Here is a 25,893-nt window from a genome sequence, read left to right as displayed (position 1 = left end):
TGTCACTGTTAGGCCTGTGGCTGTAGTGGCCCTAGCAATAGCTGGGTCCCTTAGATGGAGAAAGGTGGTAGTCAGTAAAGACCTCCTCCTTGATTGTCTCCTGGGGAATTACCACTTAGAGGTTGGTCTGAGCCAAAGAGAGGTACTGGTCCAATGCTAGACCACACCCAAGAAACCTGGGGGGCTCAACCTGAAGTTAGTGCAGCTAAGCCCCAAAAGAAAAAGAAGAAACAGGGTAGGAAAGGTGGGCAACTGTTAGCCACAGTTCCAAAGGGCCAGAGAGAATCTATCCCAGTGAGGGAGAACTCCAGAAGTGGCACTGATAAAGTCCCCCCTAGCCAACAAAAAGACCTGACTAGTCAGGCAACTGTCCAGCCTGAGTTGGTGGCTCCTCAGCTGGCAGAATAAAGGGTGGAGGAAGGGTGTTCACTACCAAGTGTAGTGACCCCCGCCCTAAAACAGCTGACAGGCAGCCAGAACCCAAAGAAGCCTGTAAGATAGCCCCTTCACTTACCAGTCAGGAGCTAAAGGTGTGGTTCTGGGCACTGACAGCTGTCAGCAGTCTCTGCTGGGTGTTAGCCTTCATGACAGCACTGTCCTTGGCATGGTAGCCTAGCCCCCTGCCAAATAGCAAGCTAGCCCCCCTGACCCTATTGGTCATGGTGGGGTTCCTCAAACTGTGGGTGACTTCTGTGGGTAAGCTGGGCTTTTCTCTGGCTAAGTTAGAATTTGCAGAGGTGGGCACCTCTGAACCCAAACTAAAAAGATAGGGTGAAGACACTAAAGAGCTAGGAAAGGAGTATTGGGAATTAGGCCCTGAAACTGTTGAGACTCTAGCTGGGTGCCCTATGCCAGTGGTGAGGGTACAGGTGCATGAGCCCTGTACCCCCACAGTGTCTAAGCCCATTCTTAGACATTGTAAGTGCAGTGCTGCAATTAAGAGTATATGGTGCTGGGAGCTTGTCATTATGAACTCCACATCACCATAATGGCTACACTGAAAACTAAGAAGTTTGGTATCAAACTTCTCAGCCCATTAAACCCACACTGATGCCAGTGCGGGATTTAATGAAAAATGCACACAGAGGGCACCTCAGAGATGCCCCCTGAAAAAGGACCAGCCTCTGGTGGGTTCCCTGACCGGTACACACCAGCCTGCCACCACGAGACATGTTTCTGGACCCCTAGGGTGGGAGCCTATGCTCCCTGAGCCCAGAAACAAAGCCTTTCCTGGGCGGAGGTTTTCACACCTCCCCCAGGCCAGGAAGAGCCATCTGTGGCAGGGGAGCTTCAAAGGCCTGGCAGCCTTTGTAATGCGACCTCCAGCCTCTCCTGCTATCAGGAGCAGGCCTCCTTCCTGTCTCCCCTCCCTTTCGGCAGGAAGACAGGCGGGAAAACTAGCCGGCCCAGGAGGTGTGCCCACCTCTGCCAACTCCACCCCTCAGGTGGGGGAGGCGAAGTGAAGCCCATTCTCCAGTGCTCGCCATCTTGCAGATGGCAGGCACTTCTTAATCAGGACTTGAGATTGTGCTCACTCCTCCACATGGGGTGAGCACACCAAGGGTGTAGTCACCCTAAGGTCAGTAGCCCATTGGCTACTAACCTCAAGACCCCTAAAACGCCCCCTGAATACAGTACTTAGGGGGCAGACCTGAACCAAGAAGGGAGATCCAGCCTACCTACAGGAAGAAAAGAAGAAGGACGAAGCGCCGTGCAGAGCTAACAAGAGGACGACGCTCACTGACTTGGCCCCAGCCCTACAGGCCTGTCTCCCCCCGAACCTGCTCCTGCGAAATCCCAGCGTGTCCAGCAGCCAGCAACCTCACAAACCCCGGAGGACCTGCCTGCCTTCACTTCCCAGACTGTTTCTCCAGAGAACACCGGACGTGTTTAAACTGCAGCTTCTGGTGCCAGCCAGAGACCACGAATCCAGCCCACTCTGCACCCACCGAACCCGTCCCGAGCTCGAGTGGAAAAACACCAGGAGGAGGTCCCCCCGGCGATCCTGACCCGAGTTCCGGCCACCCCTGACCTGCCTCAAGCCTCCAGACGACCCTGCAGCCTCAGTCCAGAGGACCCCCCCTTACCGCTACCAGAGCGGGTAAGAAAATCCGATGTCACAAGGCACAAATAACCAAAACGTGTTTACTCACCTCTTCGCAGGAAATGTCCCAGGGCTGAATCTAAGTATTCAGCACTGAGTTAGAAAAGTAATGTGAAAAGTAACTTACCTGAAATGTACTGTAAAAGCCTATTCATTTCAATGTACTGCTCCAAAAAGTTTCTAAGTGTGGAGTTTTTAAAACTGAAAATATTCTTTAAAAATCATGCTAACAACCAAAACGTTATTACTTACCTGGTTCTAGGAAATGTCCCAGTGCTGAATCTAGGTATCCAGCACTGAGTTAGAAAAGTAACGTAAAAAGTAACTTGCCTGCAATTTACCGTAAAAGCCTATTCATTCCAAAGTACTGTATATGCTAAGTGTTGCATACTACTGCTCCCCTGTAAATCAAACTGTTCTATATCCAGTAACTTATTACTGAAGAGTATTTATTGCTTACCTGTACCAGGCTTGCTTGGTTCTAAAAATAAACAGTATATTTTTTATATAAACACAATTGGCCTAGAGTTCAGTTCTTGCGTGTGTACATCAAATGCTGAACACTGTCCTCTGATACTGCCTTACTGCTAGACCAAGCTACCACTATTAGAGAGAGTAAGGTTCTATCCAACTTTAACCTCTGCCTACCTCTGGGGACACTTGGACTCTAAACACACTACACCTCATTTTGGTGCAGTATATATAGAGCCAGATTCTTACACGGAGTCAAGTAGAAATCATAACATACCTTCTACCAACCAGCATTTGGCGATGAATCTTGAAGTAGTTATCTTAAACAGGATGGAATACTAATGTACACGTACATGAGAAACGTATTTTCTGTAGGTTTAGTTTACAGATATCATCCACCCCTTTCTCAAAGAATAGAGCTGGCTACACAGAAATAAAGCTCAGGTATGTCCATTCAATTATGTCTTGTTCAAATAATGTCAAAACATTTGAGAAGCCATTTGTTCAGTAGGGTTTCATTACATTCCTAAGAACGTAATGATCAGCGAAGACAAGGCTACAGTCTAATGTCTCTTTCCCTCTCATCCCATTTACCTTCACTGTCTCAACCAACAGCCTTCAATTTTCATATATGTGGTCACTAATGGGGTGGTGAAAGATATAAAAGAGGATCGCTTATGCTGGATCCTGTAGACCTGGTTAGTGCAACCTTACAACTTGTTCTCAGGACATGGGCAACAGAATCCATGAAATCAAGGCCAGAGCGCAAGAGCTGCTGAACTGCATTTTGTCATCTTGAACTGTTTGTGAATTGAGAAGCACAAAGGCCCTCTGGTAGCACCAGCAGAACCTCACATGCCATCTTCTAAAATTTGTCAAATATTGAGCCAACAGATAAGAAGAATTTAAAGAGAGTGCTAACCTACCACAAGAGAAGAGTTTCTTACCTAATGCATCAATGCATTTCCACTTCTTCTTCTTCAGAGGAGTAGAGAACAAATAATTCAGGTTAACTTTACAAGTGGGGGCCTGCACCACAAGGCTCTCTGTCACAGGGTGCTGTGTAAGACCTTTGCATGCCAGGTGCTGGTCTACAGTGTTTAGCACTGGAATGCTAACAGAGAGAGTCAAAAGGGACTTAAACTAGGCTGCCAAAATACAGTTGAAACCTTGCTGTAAGGCGAGAGGGACTGAGAAATAGAAGGCCCAGTATTTCTTCAAGTAGATTGGCTTCAGTCTCCTGAACTGGGGAACCCTCACCTACTGACTATAGCAAAGGATGCACTCTCCTCAGTAAGGGGGCTTGTGGTAAATCAAGGCTCAAATCAGGCCACTGGCATTCTGTAATGCAAGTAAAGACCACCATCAGTGGACTGTGGGTGGAGCAAATTGCCCGCCTCTTCATTATCATTCTGTTGAACTACATCAGGATTGTGAACGGCATCAGAATCAAAGCCAAAAGACTGACACTAAGAAAGTAATGCCACAGGGAAGTCATCTATGACACAGGGCTATGCTTCAGTGATTGTTTAGTGTAACACTGGGGTGAACAGCCTGTGACTAGGGGTCAAAATCCGTTGCTGGGGCAGAGGGATCAGAGACTGACATCGATGGAGCCAGTGGCAGCCACAATGGAACAACATCCAGAAGAGGGTCTGCTGGCGGAGGTCCAACTCTAATAATTCCTTTGGGCCTGGAGGCACACCATAGAGAATCAGAGTATAGTTCAAGACTTGCAGCATGGCTTTCCGGAGTCGACAGTGGGATTCAGACACATATCTGCTTCAGATTCAGAATGGACTAAGAAGAGGATGATTAATCGCGAGTTGGGTTCTGTGACTGCCAAATACGCTACCATCTACTGAGAAACTGAGCATCTGGACATCAAAGAGTGTCACTCATGTATCTTGTGCTTCTTCTTCAATTTGTCCTTTGACTTCGAACTACCTGAAACGGTCAGCTAAGATCGGTGTGAGCCTCATATTTTGTCTTCTCCCATGTAGAGTTTGACCTCCCAGTCAATGATCGCCTTCAGGTACATCAGTGATTGTTTGCTGTAGGTAGGATATAGAGTTGTGTTTGGCCCACAGACAAACACTGCATCAATGTGTGACCGATGACCATTTCTGAAAAAGTGCAGCACAATTTGAAGCCTAGAATCTTTGGTGGTGACATTCCTGCTACAGTGACAAATTAGAATGATGGCTTGAAAAACTTTGTAAAATAACTATTGCAATTAGGCAGGAGCAGTGTTCTAAATGCCAATCAAAGAGCAAGGGAAAAAAACAATGTCAGCTTGCAGGGGTGACACCTATATTAAGTTTGTCGTAGTCCTATCCAGTGTACAGGAGATATTGCAAGAGTCTTTCTGAATCCAGTCTGAGAGATTGGTGAGGAATCTGCAGGTAGAGGTATTCATCAAATGTAAGCTTTGATAATAATAGCACAATGATGATTTGGCAAATTGTGGAATTCACCTTTCAGTTACTTTAGTCATTGTTAATTTAACTGCACTGCACTGCACTGCAATCAAATCTTATTGCTGACACTGAAATAGGAGAGTAAATCCTTATCACTTCCTTAGTTAATGTTCATCTATGATTCATCCACCTGAAACCCATCTACTACTGCCTTCAAAACAGAAGTACAAATGCGTCTGATAAACAGATCATGTCAAGAGCGGCCCTAAAGTAACTCAGCGTGTCTATTCTCAAGTGGATCTACCTCTGGTCCCCCAATCTACCAGTACAATGGTAAACTATATTTATATCTGTATTTTTATTGCTTCCTACATATGCCTTCTTGCTTTTTCTCATGTATGTATGATCTGTTCACTATATGTACAGCGCTCTGATACCCTGACAGGTCACGTTTGCACTATATAAAACTCTGTAAATAAATAAATTTAGCTGCCTTCGCATGTAAATGTTACATTGCCATTACATTTCCTTTCATGGAACGGCCTCTGGCCTACAATTAGAGTTGTCTCACAAACATGCCATGGTCAAACATTCCTTTTTGATTGCACAAAATGTTCTGCAACATGATCTCTTATGTATGGTTTGTAATTTCCAGTAACAGCCATTAGATACAACGCTTACTAAGCCAACACTAGCTTCCTGAGTAACAAACTCAACAGCAATCAGATGGTGTTCCTAGAGGGAGAAAAGCGTTTTCAGGCAAATACGATGGCAAAGTACTCACTGCGCTATGTCCCTTGACAACAATAAAGCCTTCTTTGATATCCGTAACCTCCACAGGCCAGGTACTGTGGTTATTCCGTACAATGTCTAGGTCCCAAACCTCAGCCTGAAAAAGAAGCAAAAGTATCCAGATTAAATCAATTACATTTATTCCGGGTTAGTCATTCTCATCATGTGGCCAACGTTGTCATGCCCTCAAGCTGCTAACACATTGAGTATTTTTGCTCCATTCCAAAGGATGAGTTTCTATATAAATTAGTCTACAATTTGTGAAAATCATACGAACAATTACATAATAAAACATGAAAAAATAGCATTGTAGACAATAACAGAAACACTAGCACAAGCATTACATGTTACCCCAACTCTAAAGCTCATTCATGGGTTGGACTGCATAACACAAACTTCTAATGCAATCAATATAAATGTAATTACTTTGAAACAGTCTCCTTGTGTTTTAAGATTGGAGAAAAGTTTAAGGCTCAAAAGCCAGGGTTCATCAATTATAAACCGACCTGTGCAAGGAGTTGGGAAATAAACGTCTCTGTGTATTGATAGGTAAGTTCAGTCCATCATGATGTGATAAATTGATTTCAGCCTTCTCTTGCACATCCTATTTCCTAAGTCAATACCAGAGTTTTTCCACTATTACCCAGTAATGTCAGGATGCCCCACTGAAACATCATGGAAATATGCGCCTTGCTTAGGGGTCAAATTGAGCACCACATAGGGATTCATTACAGTGTGATCAATTTCAAAGGTCCACACTCCAAAAATAAGTTGATTTTGTAGAAGAGCAATGTTTGCACACTGTCCTATTCAAACCTGTACGTACTACAATTCTGAATTGCAACCAGTTTATTGTTTGCTCAGATCCAGTGACCCCAAGATGTAATCAAGCTCTTCTCGCTTTTGAACTTCCGAATAAACAGTATTATTGTAATGATAAGTCTAACAGGAATTCATGTACAGAAGATTTAATGGAGACAACGGCCCTTGATGGTCTGCTCACTGCTCCCGATGCAACTGCTCTCACGACATTCCAGAATACTAATACATAAGATGCAGATGCAGTTGCCTAGGAGTCAGGAGCATTCCCCCAGCTTTACAAGGACACAAAAAAGGATAGCAATAATAAGGATATAACATATCTCCCTTCTAACAATTAAAAAAAAAAACAATACAATAGATATTACCCATAGTTAACTAAAAAAAATACAAACAAATCTGAAGATAAATAGCAATACGTCAATCACATGTATAATCATCAAGTAATTTTGGTCTGACAACAGTACAGAAAGAGTGACGAGTAATGACCGGATCAGGCATACATTTTCTTTGTGACACTCTCATATTGGAAGTGGAATCAGAAATTCTAATGCATTTAGATTTAGGAGTTTGACATTTAAGCCATTCATTTTGTTCAGTAGGTTGCATATGGATACCTTTCTAGTGTTCCACCAATTTCCTTCCGCAGGTTTTACACAATTACCTTTTACATGCACAATCTCCTTGAGACATGACCATTTAGACGCACCTTTTTTGGTTCTGTCACCTATGTAAACTCTTACTAACATTCCCGTCCGAAAAGATCGAGGAGATTTGTGAATGTGTGAGTTGTGTCATTGACCATAAGAATTCTGATATTCTTTAACACGGACTCTAATTTCATCATGGTTAGCCTCACTTTTGCATGCTCTATTCATGCAAGCAGGCACTGCTACAGTACAAGGTACCCTTCCCTTAAGAAGACTGAAAGTAGTTTCTTTGGTGACCGAATGTGGAGTGGTTCTATAACACCATAACATATCTTTCACTTGTTGTTCATAATTCAAACAACTCTTACCTGCGAGTTGTATGTTCTCAACTAGCGCTCTATTGCACCTCTTCACTAAATCATTCCCCCCTGAGAAGGTACACTGGAGTCTTGGTATGTTTGATGCCCCGTGTTGCTCAAAAGTTCTCAAATTGCGCAGAAATAAATTGAGAACCGTTGTCAGAAATATTTTCAGCAGGACAACCCTCCCTTCTAAAGATGCCTTCGCAAAAAGTAACCACAACACTAGATTTTACTTCCTTTACAAAAGTTACCTCAGGCCATTTTGAAAAATAATCGATCATAACAATAGCAAATCTGTCATTAGTGTCAAGAGTTTCAAATGGACCACAAATATCAATGGCCAGTTTTTCACAAGGTGATTTGGGTAAAGGATCAATAGTGGTCTCTTGGGTGGTGAGTGATTTATCACTCACAGCACAAGCAATACAATCACGTACAAATCTTTCAATTTGAGTGTCCATACCTGGCCACCAGAAATCTTCCCTAATACGCCTTTTCATGGCTGACATGCCTCAATCACCCTCATGCATAAGTTTTAATAATCTTTCTCTTAGACTTTGGGAAACTACAAGACGACATCCTCTTCTTACAAAGTTCTTCACTATGGTAAATTGAGACCATAGAAGTCTGAAAGGCTCTAAAGATTCAGGATGTAATTTCCACCCTTGAATATTTGTAAGAGCTTCGATGAGATTTTTTATGGTGATATCGTCATTGGCAGCAGACGTCCATTCCTTTTCAGAAATAGCACTACATATATCATTAATGTCAGCAATCATTCATTCATCATCATCATTAACATGTGTGCTTTCAATTGGTAACCTTGACAAACAGTCAGCATTTACATTTTTTACACCAGGAACATATTTGACATCAAAAAAATATTCTTGAAGTCGGTAAAGCCATTTGGCTATTCTGGGAGTGGCTTTAGGTGGTCCCCTCATAGAACATGGATCTACTTATGGTTTATGGTCTGTCCTTAATGTAAATCTAATGCCCCAGACGAATATGCGAAAATGTTGAACACCCCACCAGCAAGCGAGGGCTTCTTTTTCGACTGGAGTAAGTATGTTCTGCACCCTTTAATGTGCGAGAAGCAAATGCTACCACTCTTTCCTTCCCATTGTGTACCAGGATCAGAACAGCACCAAGACCATGGTTGCTAGCATCAGTGGAAATTATGGTCTTGTCATCCGGATTAAATGGTTTTAAACAAACAGCTTTTGCCTTGGCTTTATTTATACACTCAAATGTTATTTGACACTCATCAGACCATGTACATTTTGTCCCTTTCTTCATAAGATTTCTTAAACTTTGAATTTTATCAGAAAAATGACTAACAAATTTGGAGTAATACTCTACAAGACCGAGAAAGGATCTAAGCTGGTCTTTATCTATTGGAGAAGGCGCTTTTTCTATGGCATCTATTAAACTGATCTTAGGCTTGACTCCCTCCTTGGTTAGTGTATGAACTAAATATTCCACCTCAGGCACACAAAATATAAATATACATTTTTCAAGACCTATAGTGAGCCCCGCGTCAGCTAATTTACTCAAAACAGATTCTAAAATAATATCATGTTGTGCAACATCACGTCCCCAAATTAATACATCGTCCTGAAATACCAGTGTTCTCAACACCAGACAAACCCTTTTGCATCACTCTTTCAAAAACGGCGGATGCCGAAGCAAGACCAAATGGCATACAAATAAATTGGAACGCTCCTTCAGGCGTAATGAAAGAAGTGAGGTGTCTGCTTCCCTCGTGTAGACAAACCTGATGGTATGCACTGGATAAGTCTACTGTGGTAAAATATGCACCTCCTTCTACACTAGCCAGCATTTCATTAATTCTGGGGACAGGATGACGATCAATCCATATGCACTAATTTAAATCTCTCTAATTAATACACATCCTGATCTTGCCGTTGGGTTTTTTAGTCAAAACCACTGGACTTAACTATTCTGATGCCTCAATGGGCTTGATTACCCCATCTTTGCATAGTCTCTGTAGTTCTTCTTTCAACGTCTGCCTCAAAACCATATGTACATTTCTTACTTTGTGTACAACATGGTCTTTCAAAATAATGAGATGTTTACATTTTTTGAGACATCCTAAAGAATTTTTGAAAAGATCTGGAAACTTGGTGACCCATTTGTTGTTCGAAGAAACTATATTGAAAACTTGATCGGGATGGTTAGGATTTAATATAATGTCTAAAGCACGTTGTTCCTGCCATCCAAGAAGTGACTTTCCCTTTTCCACTATGTAAAATTTGGCCAACGTTTTCTTGTCTTTGAAACAAATTTTGGTTAAGACATAACCTATAATAGGGAGTTTATTGCCACAATAACCTTCTGGTGTGACATCAGTAGGTTGCAGATCTTTTGTGGAGAAACCTACGTTTTCCCAAATGGATTTATCAATTATAGAAAAAGGAGAACATGAATCTGCCCACATGTGAACTTCTGAACCATTAATCTTCACAAGACATTTGGGAGGACGATAACTATCTTTGGACCCCTCACAACTGCACACCTGTGAGGAATCAATCATTAATAATTCTAGATCATCGTTTTCACTTTCACATGAAAAATAATCTTCTTTTACCAAATTAATGGTTTTCTTGTCAAGTTGAAAATTAGGAGTGCCCTTACATAGTCTAGAATAATGCCCAATTTTCTTGCACCTATAACGTCTGCTTCTGACTGCAGGACAATGACTTGCATCAGCGGTGTGTTCGGGACTTCCACATCAAAAACAATATATATATTTAGATCTAGATTGATCTAATTTTTTCTCATCAGATTTAGAATGAAAAGATTTATTATTTTGCTTGTTAGGATTATTGATGCTGTGCACAGATTCATCATGAACTTCTTTGTTGGTGGAATTACCACTTGATTATTTTACATATCTGGAGGTGCTTTCCATTCTTTTGGCTATTGCAATAGTTTTTTCTAATGAAGGATCCTTCATGCCAAGAAGTTTTTCTTGAATCTTGAGATTATATAATCTATTAATCATTTGATCTCTGATGAGTTCATCTCTCAAATCTTTAAATTTACAATTAAGAGCAAGTTCCCGTAAATTAGCTACGTATTGTTCAATGGATTCATTCTGAAGTTGAGCTCGAGAAAATAATTTGTGTCTTTCCACTACTATGCTGGTTTTTCTTCCAAAATTTTCTTCAAGTGCTTTTAACACTAAACATCAATGTCATTACTATCCCCACTTTCGTCAGTTTGATCTGTAACATTGTTAATTTCATCAACCTCTGGTGAAGTTTTAAATACATTCCTTCCTTCTTGACCTAAAGAATGTTTAAGTATGGCTAATTTTCTTTTAGAAACATAAACATCACCACCAATGGCTTCTAAATAGGTTTCAAAAGCCTCTTTCCAGTCCTCCCATGGAATACTTGGTTGCCCTGGATTTTGTAAAAATGGTGGAGGTGCAGAAATTGACTGAGAAGTCATGTTGAATTGATGACCAAATGTAGGGATTAAAATATGTTGTAGTAACAACAAAATTCCAATAGAGGGCGTGTGTGTACAGCTTTAATGTAAAAATTGAATCCTCTTTCTTAAAGTAGAGGCGTTTGTAATACACTATCAGCTGTAATCAAACCGGTGAAAAGTACGATGCGATTAACGTTGCAAGCATGTACACACTTGATGTAGAAAATGGTTGTATTACCCAATTCAAAAGGGTTGCACGCACGCAGTGCGTGATTACGTGGATTCAGACGACAAGGGTTAGAGACGTATGCAGGCGGACTTCGTATACAACAAAGAAACGCTGGAAGAAGAGCTCGAGCGGAATGGCGCGAACACACAGCGCAAGAGCAGCGCGGGGACAACAGTCAACGGCACAATACAGGTACAAAAAAAAATAATTATCCCAAAAATTAGCAAATACGACACACCTTGTTAGACGATCCTCATAATTTCCGATAATGAAGATGGTTATCAGCAGGAATTTGGATTCAAGGGCCGTAGGTTCTTTTATCCCATAAATGACGCGTCGATGCAGGAAACTTTTCCATACGAAGTAGTCAGATTCTGGTTGGGTAGTTGATCCCACGCTCTTCGCCACTATTGTAATGAGACTTACAGGAATTCACGTAAAGAAAATTTAATGGAGACAACGGCCCTTGATGGTCTGCTCACTGCTCCAGATGCAAATGCTCTCACTACAATCCAGAATACTAATACATAAGATGCAGGTGCAGTTGCCTAGGAGTCAGGAGCATTCCACTAGCTTTACAAGGACACACAAAAGGATAGCAATAATAAGGATATAACAAGTATGTTGCTCATTCTTTATTAAAAACAACAGGGAGTGAGGAGCTGCACAAAATGGTTAGTTTCAAAATCTGCCCAAACAACAGCTCCAAGCTGAACCCAGAGATAGATCTAGCCCTACGGGTTCAAGACTGAACAAGTGAGACGAGACATAGTGCCTTTCTCCAATTGGGGCTCCAATTGTGTTCGCAGGGCTCCCGTAGATGGAGCCTTATCGGCATAGAAAAACTCCAACTACCAAAGGACGTTAGGAGAGCAACTTTGTTACCTGCAGTTGGAGCATGCTGTGCGTTGCCATGTATCAGAGGGGAGGTATTTCCGGAATATTCCCCGTTGGAAGACCGATTATTGCTGGACCCCATGATAGATAAGGCGGTCTTTCTGACACAACGAAAAATAATGAACAATCTTCCAGACCCCCTAGGTCCACTAAGAGAAGCATGGGAAGCGGACGTGGGATTACTGGAGGACGACAACTGGCTAGAAGCGATTCAGAGTCCGAGGGAGGTGGCCATACACACGCAGTCCATATTAGTTTAACTCTGTGTACTGCACAGGTCGTATGCTTCCAGAACACTCCAACACAAGCTGGGTTGATGTGAAACAGGTCACTGCGTCATGGGGTGCGGTGAGATGGGTACGTTATTTCACATTATCTGGGCATGCCCGAAAATTCAGCAATATTGGGCAGAAATAGTTGGGGTGATGTCTGAGGTAATGGGTCGACATGTACAACTTGACGTATAGTGGCATCTACTGGGGGTCTCGGGAGAGGACAGGTGGCCCACACATACTAAGATTTGGCTTCTGTTGGCAGCAGTGATAGAGAAAAGGAATATAGCCAGATTATGGGAGGCACCGACCACATCGAGACTTAACAATTGGGAATAGGATCTAGGCTGGTGCTGTCAGGCAGAGAGAATTGTTTATAAAAGCAGAGGCTGCCACAAAAAATGGGAAAACACTTGGAGTCCATGGGAAAAGTATAGGACCTGACGGTGTGAGAGATAGAGGGGAGGGAACAATGGGGTGACGGGGGGGGGGGGGGGGGTGGGGGGGCATGGGCGATTTGGGTGTTGCATCCAAGAACTGAACAGATGTATGGAAAAGTATACACCTTGCTCCTATATTTGCCTTAAAGGTTTTGCTTGTCATCTACTGTCTGTCCTGGTGGATTGTGCATATGTTTTAATAAAAAGTAAAAACAAAATAAACACAGAATCAGATTTCGATAACATAGGTCTGTACCTTTGCCGATTAGGCCTTCGCATAAGCACACCAAGAGTAGCCTTCAAAACCCAGAAAATATTGAACTATAAAACTAATCAAAGGTGACACCCAGATACTGATAGATTGTATTTATTAATAATAATGATGCAGTTAATTAAAACCTTTACATGATAAAAGAACACGTTGCAAATATAACAAGCATTGGCATAGCTAATAGGTCTCGCCTTTGGGACCTTATAAGTGTTTAGCCATGCAACGGTTGATGTTGTTGCACCAAGGATATTGTGCTGCATAACTAAATACTTATAAGGTCCCAAAAGCTAGACCTATTGGCTATGCCAATGCTTGTTTTTTAAAGCTATCTTATTCACAAATGGGGGCCACATTTTTATTTTGGTTCTCTGACCCAGCATGACTCAAACAGGTGATATAATAGTTACAATAGTCATCAAAGAAGCAGACTGAAGTCTGCGTGAAACTGAGGGGTGCATTATTAAAATATCACTCATTTAATAACTATTTCAACAAACTGGACCAGGAGCCATACTATTCAATCTCCAACATTTGTTGGCAAAAAAAGATTATCAAGCACACACAAGGTGATGGGAGGAATTCTTCCAAACGGCTAGGGCGGTCGATCTCTAATCTAGGGAATCGGATTCGAGTCTCGGCAATGACACACAACATCCTGTGATTCAAGGCAAATCAGTTACTATCCCCGTGCCTCCAAAAAATGAATGTCTCCTTGTTTAACGCAACTGGTGCTCAGATACATTCGAGTCAAGTTCGCGTTTTATAAAACGAAGGGGGAAAAAATAATAATTGCTGCAGCAATATTTATATATTATTTGAATTATCTGTAAATCTGTAGAACGAAAAGCGAGGGCTCATTTCACCTAGATCAAAAAAGTGATTCCGTAAAAAAAAATTCTGTTAAGATTGTAAAGACCAATTAGCTAACACCATTAGTCACAATTTTGTGTCTGTTTTTAAACACATCTAAGTTCTGTTCTGTACAGTTCTTGCGTATAGCCAACGCGTCACCGCAAGCCACACCCAAGTTGTGGCACTTCATCGGGCGAGCTGGTAGAGCAAAAGGCACGTTCTCTGAATTTGCAAATGCAGCTATGGTGTTAGCTGGTGAATGCAATCCATTGTCAGCTGCCTCCTTCTGTCCCTGCCTGCAGTCAGTAGGACGGGTCACTGATATAGAAACTGCTCTCAGTTTAATGACGCATTTCAATACGCACGCACTTTCAAATGTCTGTTTACCAAGGGGCCAGACATTAAAACGAAAACTACCAACGTCAATGTTGAAGAATATAGCATGCAATGGAAAAAATTAAGTGCGACAGAGCTTAAGATTGGGCGCAAAAACGCTGAATTTAACGTTTCGTTAACTACGAGCGTTCACGCAAAAATAATTGTGTCACTAAAACAGGAGTTCGGTACTGAAAATATGTTTTCATATTTAAAAGAGTGGGAAAATTAATATAATTAGCATTCAACCTGGCCCTTTAGAGAGACAGCGAGTCATGACGAGATTGTAGTAAAGAAAAGAAAACTGCCAACATTCTGTTAAGAATCATATTTTCATTGTGAGAACGTGGGGGGCTAATAGATTAGCTCAAAGGCACACAACCCCCTGTAAATAAAATGTCTCTGAGCGAGCACAACGCCGAACGCAGCCCAGTGTCCCCCACTCGAGCACTGGTTGCAGGATGCTGTTACTCAGAGCGCATGAGCTTGCCTTGAGGTAACGGGCTGGCCAAGACTGATATCTGAAGATGGATTCTTCCAAGAGCTGGTAAGACACGAACACAAGATGTACCACAGCAGACTGCAGCAGAACGGTAATAGAAAGGAGAAATGACAAACCAGTGCGCGCGTGCTGCAAAGAGCTAGAAAGTTTAAAAAATGCATCAAAGAAAGGAATGGGGTGAGGGAGCGTGGCGCGGCCCAGCGGCCGTGAAAGAGCAGGCAAATGCACTCATCCTTGTGCTGGCATCTGCCTTGCGGGAGCGAGCAGCGGTGGCGCGAGAGCCATATGTTTTCAATTACAACGTGCACCGCTGCTCGCTCCCGCAAGGTGGATGCCAGCACAAGCACAAGTGTGCTTGAAAGGGAGCAGACTGGTGGCTAAAGGCCCTCCTAGAGCAATGCATGCGCGCTGCCTAGGCGAGACTTAAAAACAGATTAAAAACTGATGGGTCAGCCAACAAAACAAGCATGTCTAAAATAACAGCATACTTTCAAAAACGTCCTGGTATTATCATTCATAGACAAGCTCACGAGGGTCAGGTGTCCTTCTCGCAAAACATGCAAGATATTGATAGAAGCTAACAGATTTCAGTTTCCTGCACTGGTATCTGATGGTCGGGAAGCAGAGTATCTTGGTTTTATCTAACTTGACCTTAATGCTGGTTGTTTTAGGGTGATGGTAAAAGTTGACATAAAACATCAATCTGATGTGACTGTCCACGAACTTGAGAGAATCTTGAACATTCCTCCTCCAAAGCAAGATATTATATATATATATATATATATCATGCGATCAAGGCCCGAGTGGGGGCTGAAACGCGTCATGACGGACTGGCTAAGGAACATCTAAAATAAAATTACCGTGATTGGCACTGATTTTGGGTCCGTTCTTCGTCTTTTCTGACAAAGGCAGCACTGTAGACGAATTTACTTATATATATATATATATCAGCAAACTCCTCGTAACTCTCCTCGTCTCTTTGAGCAGAAAAAGGAGCGTAGACCACAGCAAATTGGCGGTAAAGTTCGTTTATTGTTCCTTCTTACAGCGATGTAGCAGCCATTACGCGTTTCAGCCCCGGAGGGCCTTGATCACATGACACGCTGGTCATTGGTCACATGCTTTTTAAACCATTTTTTCATTGCTATTTTTTTGTAATTTAAAGTGCAAGTGTGCTTCAAAGTGACAGTGCTTTATACCACATGAGTAAAGTGACAACAAAGCATTAGCTTACTGACATTATCCCAGAATGTTGAAGGTTCACACAATATATGATATCCACAATGTAAACAACATCTCAGGGGCAAAGAAAATTACTTGAGTGCAAAATTCGCAATACAGTACAATTAGGATAAATCCTTAGTGCAAATTACTTGAAGTCAAACTGTGCAAACATCGCAAATTAAAACAACAACAAGCTGCCCACAAATATTAACTTTACCTAAAATCATAGCATAAATGCCGTTTTGTAAAGTAGTTGGTTAAAAACCCAAACTTGGTGTATTATTGGGAATCTGAGATGAATAGTAAAAATTGTAAAAAATGCAAATTAAACATACAGATTCTTTAAAAGTATTAGTTAAAAGAGCTGTATTGTACTGCCTAGGCAATTTTTATTGTGTGCAGTTGTTCTACGGGATTTTGGTCTGAATTAATCGTCTATCTGGTGGTTGATTATGGATGGACGTAAACTTGTCAAAGTAATGCTGATCACCCAGATTAGAGTGCTAAGTGTTAAAGTGCAAAGCAGCTATTTATTAAAAAAATAAATAAATAGAATGCTAAAATAGTAGTAAGTTTAAAAACATGTCATGATAAAATAATACCCTTAATGGTTTTATTTATCTAAGATCAGGGAGAACAGCTGTCAAAATTGGCCTATTAATATGCTCAATTGTATGTTGAGGTGAGCAATGGTTTGGATATTCAGTTTGAAACTAGGCCAAAATTGGAACTATAGAAATGTATGGAGGTCTTCAGTCATGTTAAGACCTCCTGGATGTTTACAATCTAGTTCCAAAATATATCTGGTTTCGAGTTTGCGTAGTGATTTTTCCCTGTCGCCACCTCTCTTAGAGATAGGGATTGCATCAATAATGAAATAAGTTAAAACTTTCGGGTCTGATTGATGCTTCTCCTTGAAGTGGCGAGCCACTGGGTAAGATTGATCAGCATGTTTAATTGCCCGAATATGTTGCAAGATTCTCTTGTGTCCCTGAAGTTTAGTGCTGCCCACATACCTTAGGCCGCATGGACACTGGAGAACATAAATCACATGATCAGTTTTGCATGTGAGGGCTTTGTCAATCTTAGTTGCCTGCGTCTTAAAGGGTGTGGTGTAAGATGTAGTGTTTACACCGTTTTGACATGCCTTGCAGGTTTTGCATTTGGTGAAGCCTAGTCTGCTGGACAGCCAATTGGATGTTGGTTTGTCCACTGGGTTATTCCGAACCAAGATATCCTTCATTGAGGGTGCTTTGCTGTAAGTGATGGAAGGTTTTGAGGGCAACAGATGGCCTATTACTGGGTCATTGAGTAAAATAGGCCAATTCTTTTTAATAATCTGGTAGATTTCTTTTTCCTGATTACTAAAGCCCAGGATAATTCTAAAGTCCTCTCTTGGGGGAGTAGTTATAGGAGGAAGGGTATCAGTTTCAGCAAGCTGTGATTTGGGTTGGAGCAATTGAGCCCTAGTTTGCTTCATGCTTTTCTGAATTGCTGTTTTGATACATTTTCGAGAGTACCCCCTCTCCATAAACCTATCTTGACTTGCTTGTTGTGCTGCTGATAGGTCAGTTAGATTGCTACAAATTCTACGCAACCTAATCATCTCACCGTAATGGATGCTTTGAATTAGGTGTTGGGGGTGGGCACTAGAAGCATGTAGTAGGGAATTTCCCGCTGTTGGTTTCCTATGGATTTTGGTTGCCAATAACCCATCATCGATATACACTTCAACATCAAGAAAAATGACTTTGTCAGAACTTATTTCAGCTGTGAATTCAAGATTAAGATCATTCTTATTCAATGATTTGATAAATTCTTCAGCTTCGGTTTTGGTACCATCCCACACAACAAAGAGATCATCTATATATCTCAGCCAGAGTTTTACATTGTTACGGAGAGTGGACTCATGTTGGCTCTTGAGGACCAGCTCCTCCCACCAGCCCATGTGTAAACAGGCATAGCTTGGGGAGAAGCTGGCCCCCATAGCAACTCCGCGAATTTGCTGAAACAAAGCACTCTGAAAGAGAAAAATATTGTTGTGCAAGCAAAATTCAATCATTTGAACCAGCATTTTGTTGTGTTGTTCTTGTTCCGGGGGTCTTTTGTTAAGATAGAATTGAACAGCTCTTAACCCATCCTGATGATTAATGCTGGTATAAAGTGATGTAATGTCCATCGTTATAAGTAAAAGTTGTTTTTGCCAGACAAAGTCATTGATTTTAAGAAGAAAGTCACTAGTATCTCTGAGGTAGGAGGGTAGACCTTGCACGAATTCTTGTAAGAAATAGTCTATGTACTGAGATGTTTTTTCCATTAGGCTGTTTCGCGCAGAAATTATGGGTCTTCCTGGAGGGTGAAGTGGGTCTATATATATATACAGTGACAAGCATTTGCAATGCAATCGGTATCGTATTTGTGAAAGTTACAGCCACTGGCGTTGCAAATGACAATGAGGTTGTTCTGCAAGAATTCTCTGCTGAATGCAGTATCAGAGCAGCAATGCTTTAATGTCTCTATTAAACAGCAGCTTTAACGCAAGTGTGGCAGATAACATCAGTGACGGGTGTCTTACGGCGCTGCAGAATTTTCTCCTGTTTGTGCAACACAGGGGTGTGCATTTTTGCACAGAACTGCGCAGCTGAGGCATGGAAGGTAACCCTGACACAGCAAATGTCTAAAAAAAACAAAACACAGATTTGCCACAACGCCATACACATTATTGGAGCCACGCAGCATTACCTCATGTTATGATAAAGTTAAACTGATTTTCATGTCATGTTTTCCCCCAGCTTGGACAACATGGCTATCCAGGAAACACAAAGCTGGTTCGCGAGCAGCTTGCATAGGCTTTCAGTTAACAGAAAGAAAAAAAATACAAACTAACGTGTCAATGACCAGCTGTGGACCGGAGAGACAAGATGGGATAGGGAAGGGAAACTCGGCAGAGGAGCTGGTAAGAGCTGCGATGATGAAAAAAGGCACGACCAACCAAGGTAAAAGATGAAGCGCCGCGGAGGCCATAAGATAGTGTCTTTCATGACATTTCCTGACGGTCAAAAGTATCACATAATGAGTAACTACCAGCATAGACCCTTGGTAGTATATTTTGGTCATTATTATAATCATTTAAACTTGTTTAAGCTGTAGAATGTAATATGTGAAATTAATAAAAACGCTTCTGCACAGAATTTCTTTAGTAAAAGCAGAACTCAACTGTCAGCGCTTAAGCACAGACGGCCTTAAAATGATCGCTCAGAGATGAGCCATATGAAGCACAGCAGCATGCAGCCCAACCATTAGCCCGCTTAAGCCTTCCAGGAAACACAGGGCTGGTTCGCAAGCAGTTCCCGTAGGCTTTCAGTTAACAGGAAAAAAAAATAATAGACTACAAACAAATGCACACAAAAGGGAGGGGGCTTCACATAACAGAGTCCTTGGTGCCAATGACCAGCTGTGGTCGGAGAGACAAGATGGGAAAGGGGCTGCCCTGCAGGGGAACTGGCAAGAGTTTTTCTGAAGAAGAAAAAAGCGTGGCCCCCATGGTAAAAGATGAAGCGCTACATGCGCCGTGTTGATTGAAGAAAACACGCTGGCGCCTCCTGAAGTGGCCGGTATGTTACACAGTGTGTGCTGGCAAAGCTGCCCGCTCTCCCCTGCAGCCTCCTATGCGTGCTCTCTACTGCCCAGGCAGGAATGAGCTCTCCAGGCAAACAAAAAGAAAATAGTGCCTCAAATGAACCAAAATATAAAAAAAAAAAGAAGAACAAATGTAACTGGAGCAGTCAGACAGCAAAAGGCGGGATGAACTAACTATATTCACCAATCACAAGCAGCCATTTACAAACGGCATGAACAATAGCCAATAGAAAACATGGGAGGTGCTTCAAGCCCAAGTTCTAGATACAGCAGGTCTCGAAGGCAATACCTAAAAAGGATTAGAGTGAGCATGATCCCCGTCTCACATGTGCTAAGAAACAGATTTTAAATAGAAGTCTGGACCAGAAGAAAACTTTTGTACAGTTCATGTATCTCTCTACATCTTACTAATGATATCAACTAGCCAGTTCGGGCTTCTAGGTCAAGCCTTTTTCCCCAGAGAACCCTCCGTCAATGGTATTGAATGCTGTGTACAAATCCACCAGTGCATGATACTGTGGGTCCTTCACCCCCATAAACAGGATGTCAGAAGCACTCGGGCCACTTGTAGGAAGCTGGCTCTGTATATACTATACCAAAATGTGGTATGGTGTGCACAGAGTCCAGTGGAACCCCAAAGGTAGGCAGAGGTAAAAGTATATCGCACCTTACTCTCTATTTGTTGTAGTGTGGGCGAGCAATAAAGCTTTATTAGAGGGTACTGTTAAGCATTTGTTGTACACACTCAGGCAGCAAATGATGTCACTCACTCAAAGACTGCACTCAGACCAATTTGTTTGTATCAAAAATATTATTTTGTTATTTTATTTCTAGAACCAAGCCAAGCCTGGTGCAGGTAAGTAAAATAATACTTTGCAAAATCGTATGCATTGATTTACAGATGAATGCAGGCTCAAATGCAGTTGGTTGAATTACAGGTAAAACAACAGTTCGAAATTTTCAGTTAGTTTACAGATTACTGTGTACGTTACTATTAGATTACTTTTTTAGATTACTTTTGCTAATCAGTGTGATATGCCTAGATAACACATTGAGACATTTCCTAGACAAAAGGTAAGTAATTCACTATTAGTACATTTGCAGTTTTTCCGTTTTTATACAAACCAACTGCCTACTTAGAAGAATTTTCAAGGAAAAACAGTCAAAGTTATCCTATGGAATAAAATTAAGTTAAAGGTTTGCAGGCAAGTACTTATTTGTGGGAGTTGGTATTCTGGGGTTAGAACTAGGGTTTCCCTAGGGTCAAGGATGCACTCTCAAAGCACCCTCAGCGGCACTAGGGCGGCCGGGTGCAGAGTGTTGAGGCCCAATGTTATCCAACGGGGATAGGGGGCCTCCGGTTGGTGGCTGCTCACGAGCAGGCCACAAGGTTGTGAGAACAAAGCTCCTAGTGTTAGGCTCAGGGCAAAGGGGGATCAGAGTTAGCATACAAGGTGCACCCGCAGCGGCGGTTGGGTACAGGGTGCTGTTTTGACGTCGGGTGCCCTGTTTTCAATTGGAGTTGCCGGTTTTGAATTTTGGCTGCAGGCTCGGTCAAGGAAGACGTCCGGGAGGAACCAACAGCTGGGCAAGTAACTTAGAGGGCACGGGACGTAGGTGCACCTCGGGTTCTCTTCTCCAGGGTACAGAGCAGTTGGATGCATTGGTGTCTTTTGAGGTCGGATTTCACCATACCGGGCCACTCCGTGCAGAGGCTGCAGGCGACGTAGGGGAGTCTTGGAGGGGTCCACCTATGATGGACACGGACTCTGGAGCACTGGGGGACCTCGCTGGGACCGGTGGGCCACTCGGACCGTAGGCGTCGGGTGCAGTGTTGGTTCCAGGCATTGGATTTCTTTGTCCTCAGCAGGCTCAGAGTCTGTCTTGGCTGTTTCTTTTGAACAGAGCTGCTGTTCACAGGAGATCCGGTCTTTGTTGAAGGTAGTCAGTCGTTCTAGGGGTTCTGGAGGTCACTGGCTGCAGAACAAGGTGACTTTTGGCACAGTATCTCTGAAAACTGCAGACAGGCCAGTAGGGCTGGGGCAAAGTCAGTTTTTCTCTGCAGTCTCCTCTGCTGGGCCTCTTTCGTCCTTCGTAGGTTGCGGGAATCCGATTTCTTGGTTCAGGGCTGTCCCTAAATACTGTATTTAGGGGGTGTTTTAGGGGTCTCAAGGACAGTAGCCTATTGGCTACTGACCTTAGGGAGACTACACTCTTGGTGTGCTCATCCCACATGCAGGGGGGGGGGGGGGGGGGGTGCATAATCCCTAATCCTGATTGGAGAGTCCCTGCCATCTCTACTGAAGAGTGGGATTCACCTTGCCTGCTGTGCAAATTGTTCCTGTCTGTTTCCCGCCAAAAAGGAGGGTAGACAGGAAGGGCGTCTGCTCCTGATAGCAGGAGAGGCTGGGGGTCGTGTTACAAAGGCGGCATGGCCTTTGAAGCTCCACTGCCACAGATGGCTGTTTCTGGCCTGGGGGGAAGTGTGAGCACCTCAGCCCGGGAAATGCTTTGTTTCTGGGCACTGGGAGTAAAGGTTCCCATCTAAGGGGTCCAGAAACATGTCTTGTGGTGGGAGGCTGGTGTGTACCAGTCTGGGACCCACCAGAGGCTGGTCGTTTTTCAGGGGACATCTCTAAGATGCCCTCTGTGTGCATTTTTCATTAAATCCCACACTGGCATCAGTGTGGGTTTAATGTGCTGAGAAGTTTGATACCAAACTTCCCTGTTTTCAGTAAAGCCATTATGGTGCTGTGGAGTTCGTAATGACAAACTCCCAGCACCATATACTCTTAATGGCATTACTGCACTTACAATGTCTAAGAATTTGGTGTAGACACTGTAGGGGTACAGTGATCATGCACCTGTACTCTCACCATTGGTATAGTGCACCCAGCTAGAAGGGTGGCTGACCTATGCCAGGGCAGTGGGTTGAAGGCATGGCACACAGGGATGTGTGCCATGTCGACTCTTCACTTTGCTCTGCAGTAAAACACACAGCCTGCAATGGCAGTGTGTGTGTGTAAAGGTACAGGGCTTCTAAGGGTGGCACAATAAGTGCTGCAACCCTTAGAGGTCTTCCCTGGCCACAGTGCCCTTAGTACCCATGGTACCTTGTACAAGGACTGACATGTGGCCAGAGAGGTGCCAATTGGGGGTACAAGGTACAATTTTGGGAAAGAACACAGGCCTTGGGAACCTGATTGGCAGGGACCCAGGGCACATCAAGTCAAAGTGCATCAGTAGTCAGGCAAAAAGTGGGGGGGTTACTGCACAGACACCCAGCTTCCTACACCACTATAATGTGGAGATCCCCGCAGGTAAACAGGTTTGAAATTCAGGCATAACTCCATTACTCAAGTAACTCCTGCAGAATAATCACATTTAAAAAAAAAAGTATTGTCATGCAAAAGCATAGCATAGATAGAGAACAATAATTTAAGGGCACATTCAATTTGTCTATTGGCATAAGCAGAGCAATTACCCAAATGTTCTTAACAATGATCATGATTGGCCTAAACAGTATAATCAGTATGAGGATCAATACACCTAGACATTGTTAGAGCACAAGTCATCTAGGCCAAGCGATTTAGAAGTTTCATCCACAAAATCATCTTAACAATGACATTTGGGTTTAAGGCGAACTTATGAAGTCTGCAGGGGGCTGTGGTAGTGGTTGTGCGTTCCTGTTGAGAGCAAATTAAACGTTCAAGTATAGAACCTACGTCAATTTTGAGATACGCCTACCAGATGTTTGCTGGTTTTGGTGGTATGCCTCTAGCTACTATTTACAAACAAATCCAAACTTTCCCTTCTTGAATAATGTCTAACATCCTGGTCCAGTGTGTTCTGCATGATTCTTGATTTTTTAAATTTTTTATTTAATAATGGTTTTAAATTGCTGGCCAACTCCTAGCCTCTATCTGAATTACAATGCTTTCTTTGATGTTTTAGTGGCGATTTCAATGCAGAGGCACAGCTGCTGAACCTCAAACCAATGATGAATTTGAAGTCCACATTGTTCAGTTTCAGTATTAATTCCTCTGGAGTCCATAGTGCTGTCAACAAAATTGGACAGTGGAATCAGTCAGGTCCTATTCTAGACCTTTGTGAATTCATCTTGGAAATCCACAACTGTGCACCTCCATTAACGCACAACTAAAAACACACTTTTCAATTAAATTCATAATATCGAGCATATCACAAAGGTTGAAAGCGCAATTTAAATCAGACTCTTACTGTTTCCAGGAAGTAAACAGCAGTTGATTAGAATTAAGTCATAACTTGTGTTTGCTGAGATGTCGAAATTAATATTAACAGTTCAAAAGTAACCAGATGTAAAGATCAAGGGTGACTAGCTGAGAAAATTCAAAAAATCTATGGCAAGGCCACACGTTGGCCCACCCCTAGGAGAAGATACATAGTCTAAATGATAAAAAATATACATAAATCCTGGGAGAATATCCGTCGAAATGATCAAGCCTCTTGAAGGAAAAAAAACTGAATTGTGTAACAAAGGATATTACATCAGAACACTCTGAATGGCAAATGGAACCATGTAAAGTTGCAGGAAATTTAACAACAGGGTTACCTCTGCCTTTCTAGTGGTATATTCGGCACCAATTAATGGCTAATGATCTCTACATTTATGATTGTTTTTGCAAGCCATCTCAAGTCAGGTTTAACAGTAATTCCAAGAACCACCCACACCATCTATCTTTGGAAAGGGCTCACCATAATACGGTCTGGCAATATCTGTCATTTGATTGGATCCAAATAGGGAAACGCAGGAACTTTTTGTTGAAAAATATATTGGCAGAATATCAAATGTAGTATAAAGGTTCTCAATTTAAGTTCCTATCAGATTCCTGACTTTGAAGTTAGTAAAACTTACTTATTTTCACTAGTGTAATCCCTTGGACAATCAAAAACGTTTACTCCTGTAAAAGCATCCCATCACACATGTATATGAATTTACATGATCATTTGTACTCCTTAATAAAAACTGAGTTTTGAAAGGGTGCAGTGGGAAGTGCTTAAGTGTCAAATTGTGAATGACAATGAGATGCATGCCACAATGATTGGTCTGCTAAAGTATGTCAATCAAGCAGCTTCCAATAACTATTGCCAAACTGGAACCCATCACTCTGCTCTGCCAATATACATCTTACCTAAGTAACAGAACTCAGAGTTCCATTACTCTAGACATGTAACTCAATTGTCTACATATATGGGAGACTATTGACAGCTAGGCTGCTGTAATTCAAATCAGGTTTACAGCACCTCCAAACTATGATACCAAGAAAACCACATATTGCTACCTATACATTTTGGCATAACATCACTCATAAAGAGGACTACAGAACAGCATGTTGTTGTGTTAATGCACCTCAAATCTGACCAGCATCCTTCCTATTATTACAATGTGTGAAGTATAGGCACTTCACTACCACTACACCTGCCTGCCAGCCTGCCTACAATATCTTAGCTAGGTACCAATATATGCCTCATTATAATAAAGCTTGACTGCAACATCTCCATACAATCGGAATTATGGGACCTACAAAGATAATTAGGCAATGTGCCTCCCAGAACATCTATGCAACTCAAATGTAACCCGTTTGAGTGCATAGCTCTGAAAAAACTGGATCTTGTATTATACATAAAAAATTAAATTACTTTTTCTTTACAAGAAAATCCTGTACTGTTGTGTTAAGCTATATTTTTGTGGTAGTTGCTAAGCTAACCTTAATCTATACAATTGGGTCTAGCACACTTCAGCAAATGAACCAAGTACTACAGCACTACCAATGCACCTCAATATCTAAACTCACCTGAAGACTTACATGCAGCATCCAATGTCAGTCCAGAATAGATGCTGACAACAGTGCCTCTTTACTAATGTTCTGAAACACAACTTTCAAGATATTAAAGTCACACTCCTCGAGCCAATGAAGCTACAGTAATGTTCGGGGTGCTCTGGCCATTTTTGATATTGTACATTTTAATTGCAAGACAACTGTGATCTACAGTAATTCTCTGTTCAGTACAAAACTGTAAAAAGCCTCCAGCATGCTTACAGGAAACCTGTCAAATCCTCAAACAACAGGGA

General features: G+C 42.2%; 1 protein-coding gene across 1 annotated transcript in view; it reads right to left on the bottom strand.

Annotated features, from left to right (window-relative positions):
- EDC4 (enhancer of mRNA decapping 4) overlaps window positions 1-25,893 on the bottom strand; it is a 777,931-nt gene that overhangs the window by 605,300 nt on the left and 146,738 nt on the right. The window contains exon 7 of the mRNA XM_085639493.1: window positions 5,780-5,884. Within this exon, the coding sequence (XP_085495619.1) occupies window positions 5,780-5,884 (105 nt within the window). The remainder of the gene's footprint in view (window positions 1-5,779; window positions 5,885-25,893) is intronic.

Source organism: Triturus cristatus, chromosome 12 (genome assembly GCF_964204655.1).
Source record: "Triturus cristatus chromosome 12, aTriCri1.1, whole genome shotgun sequence".
Classification (NCBI taxonomy): Eukaryota; Metazoa; Chordata; class Amphibia; order Caudata; family Salamandridae; genus Triturus; species Triturus cristatus.
The sequence above is the reverse complement of the archived record's forward strand: the minus strand, read 5'-3'. Positions and strand labels throughout refer to the sequence as shown.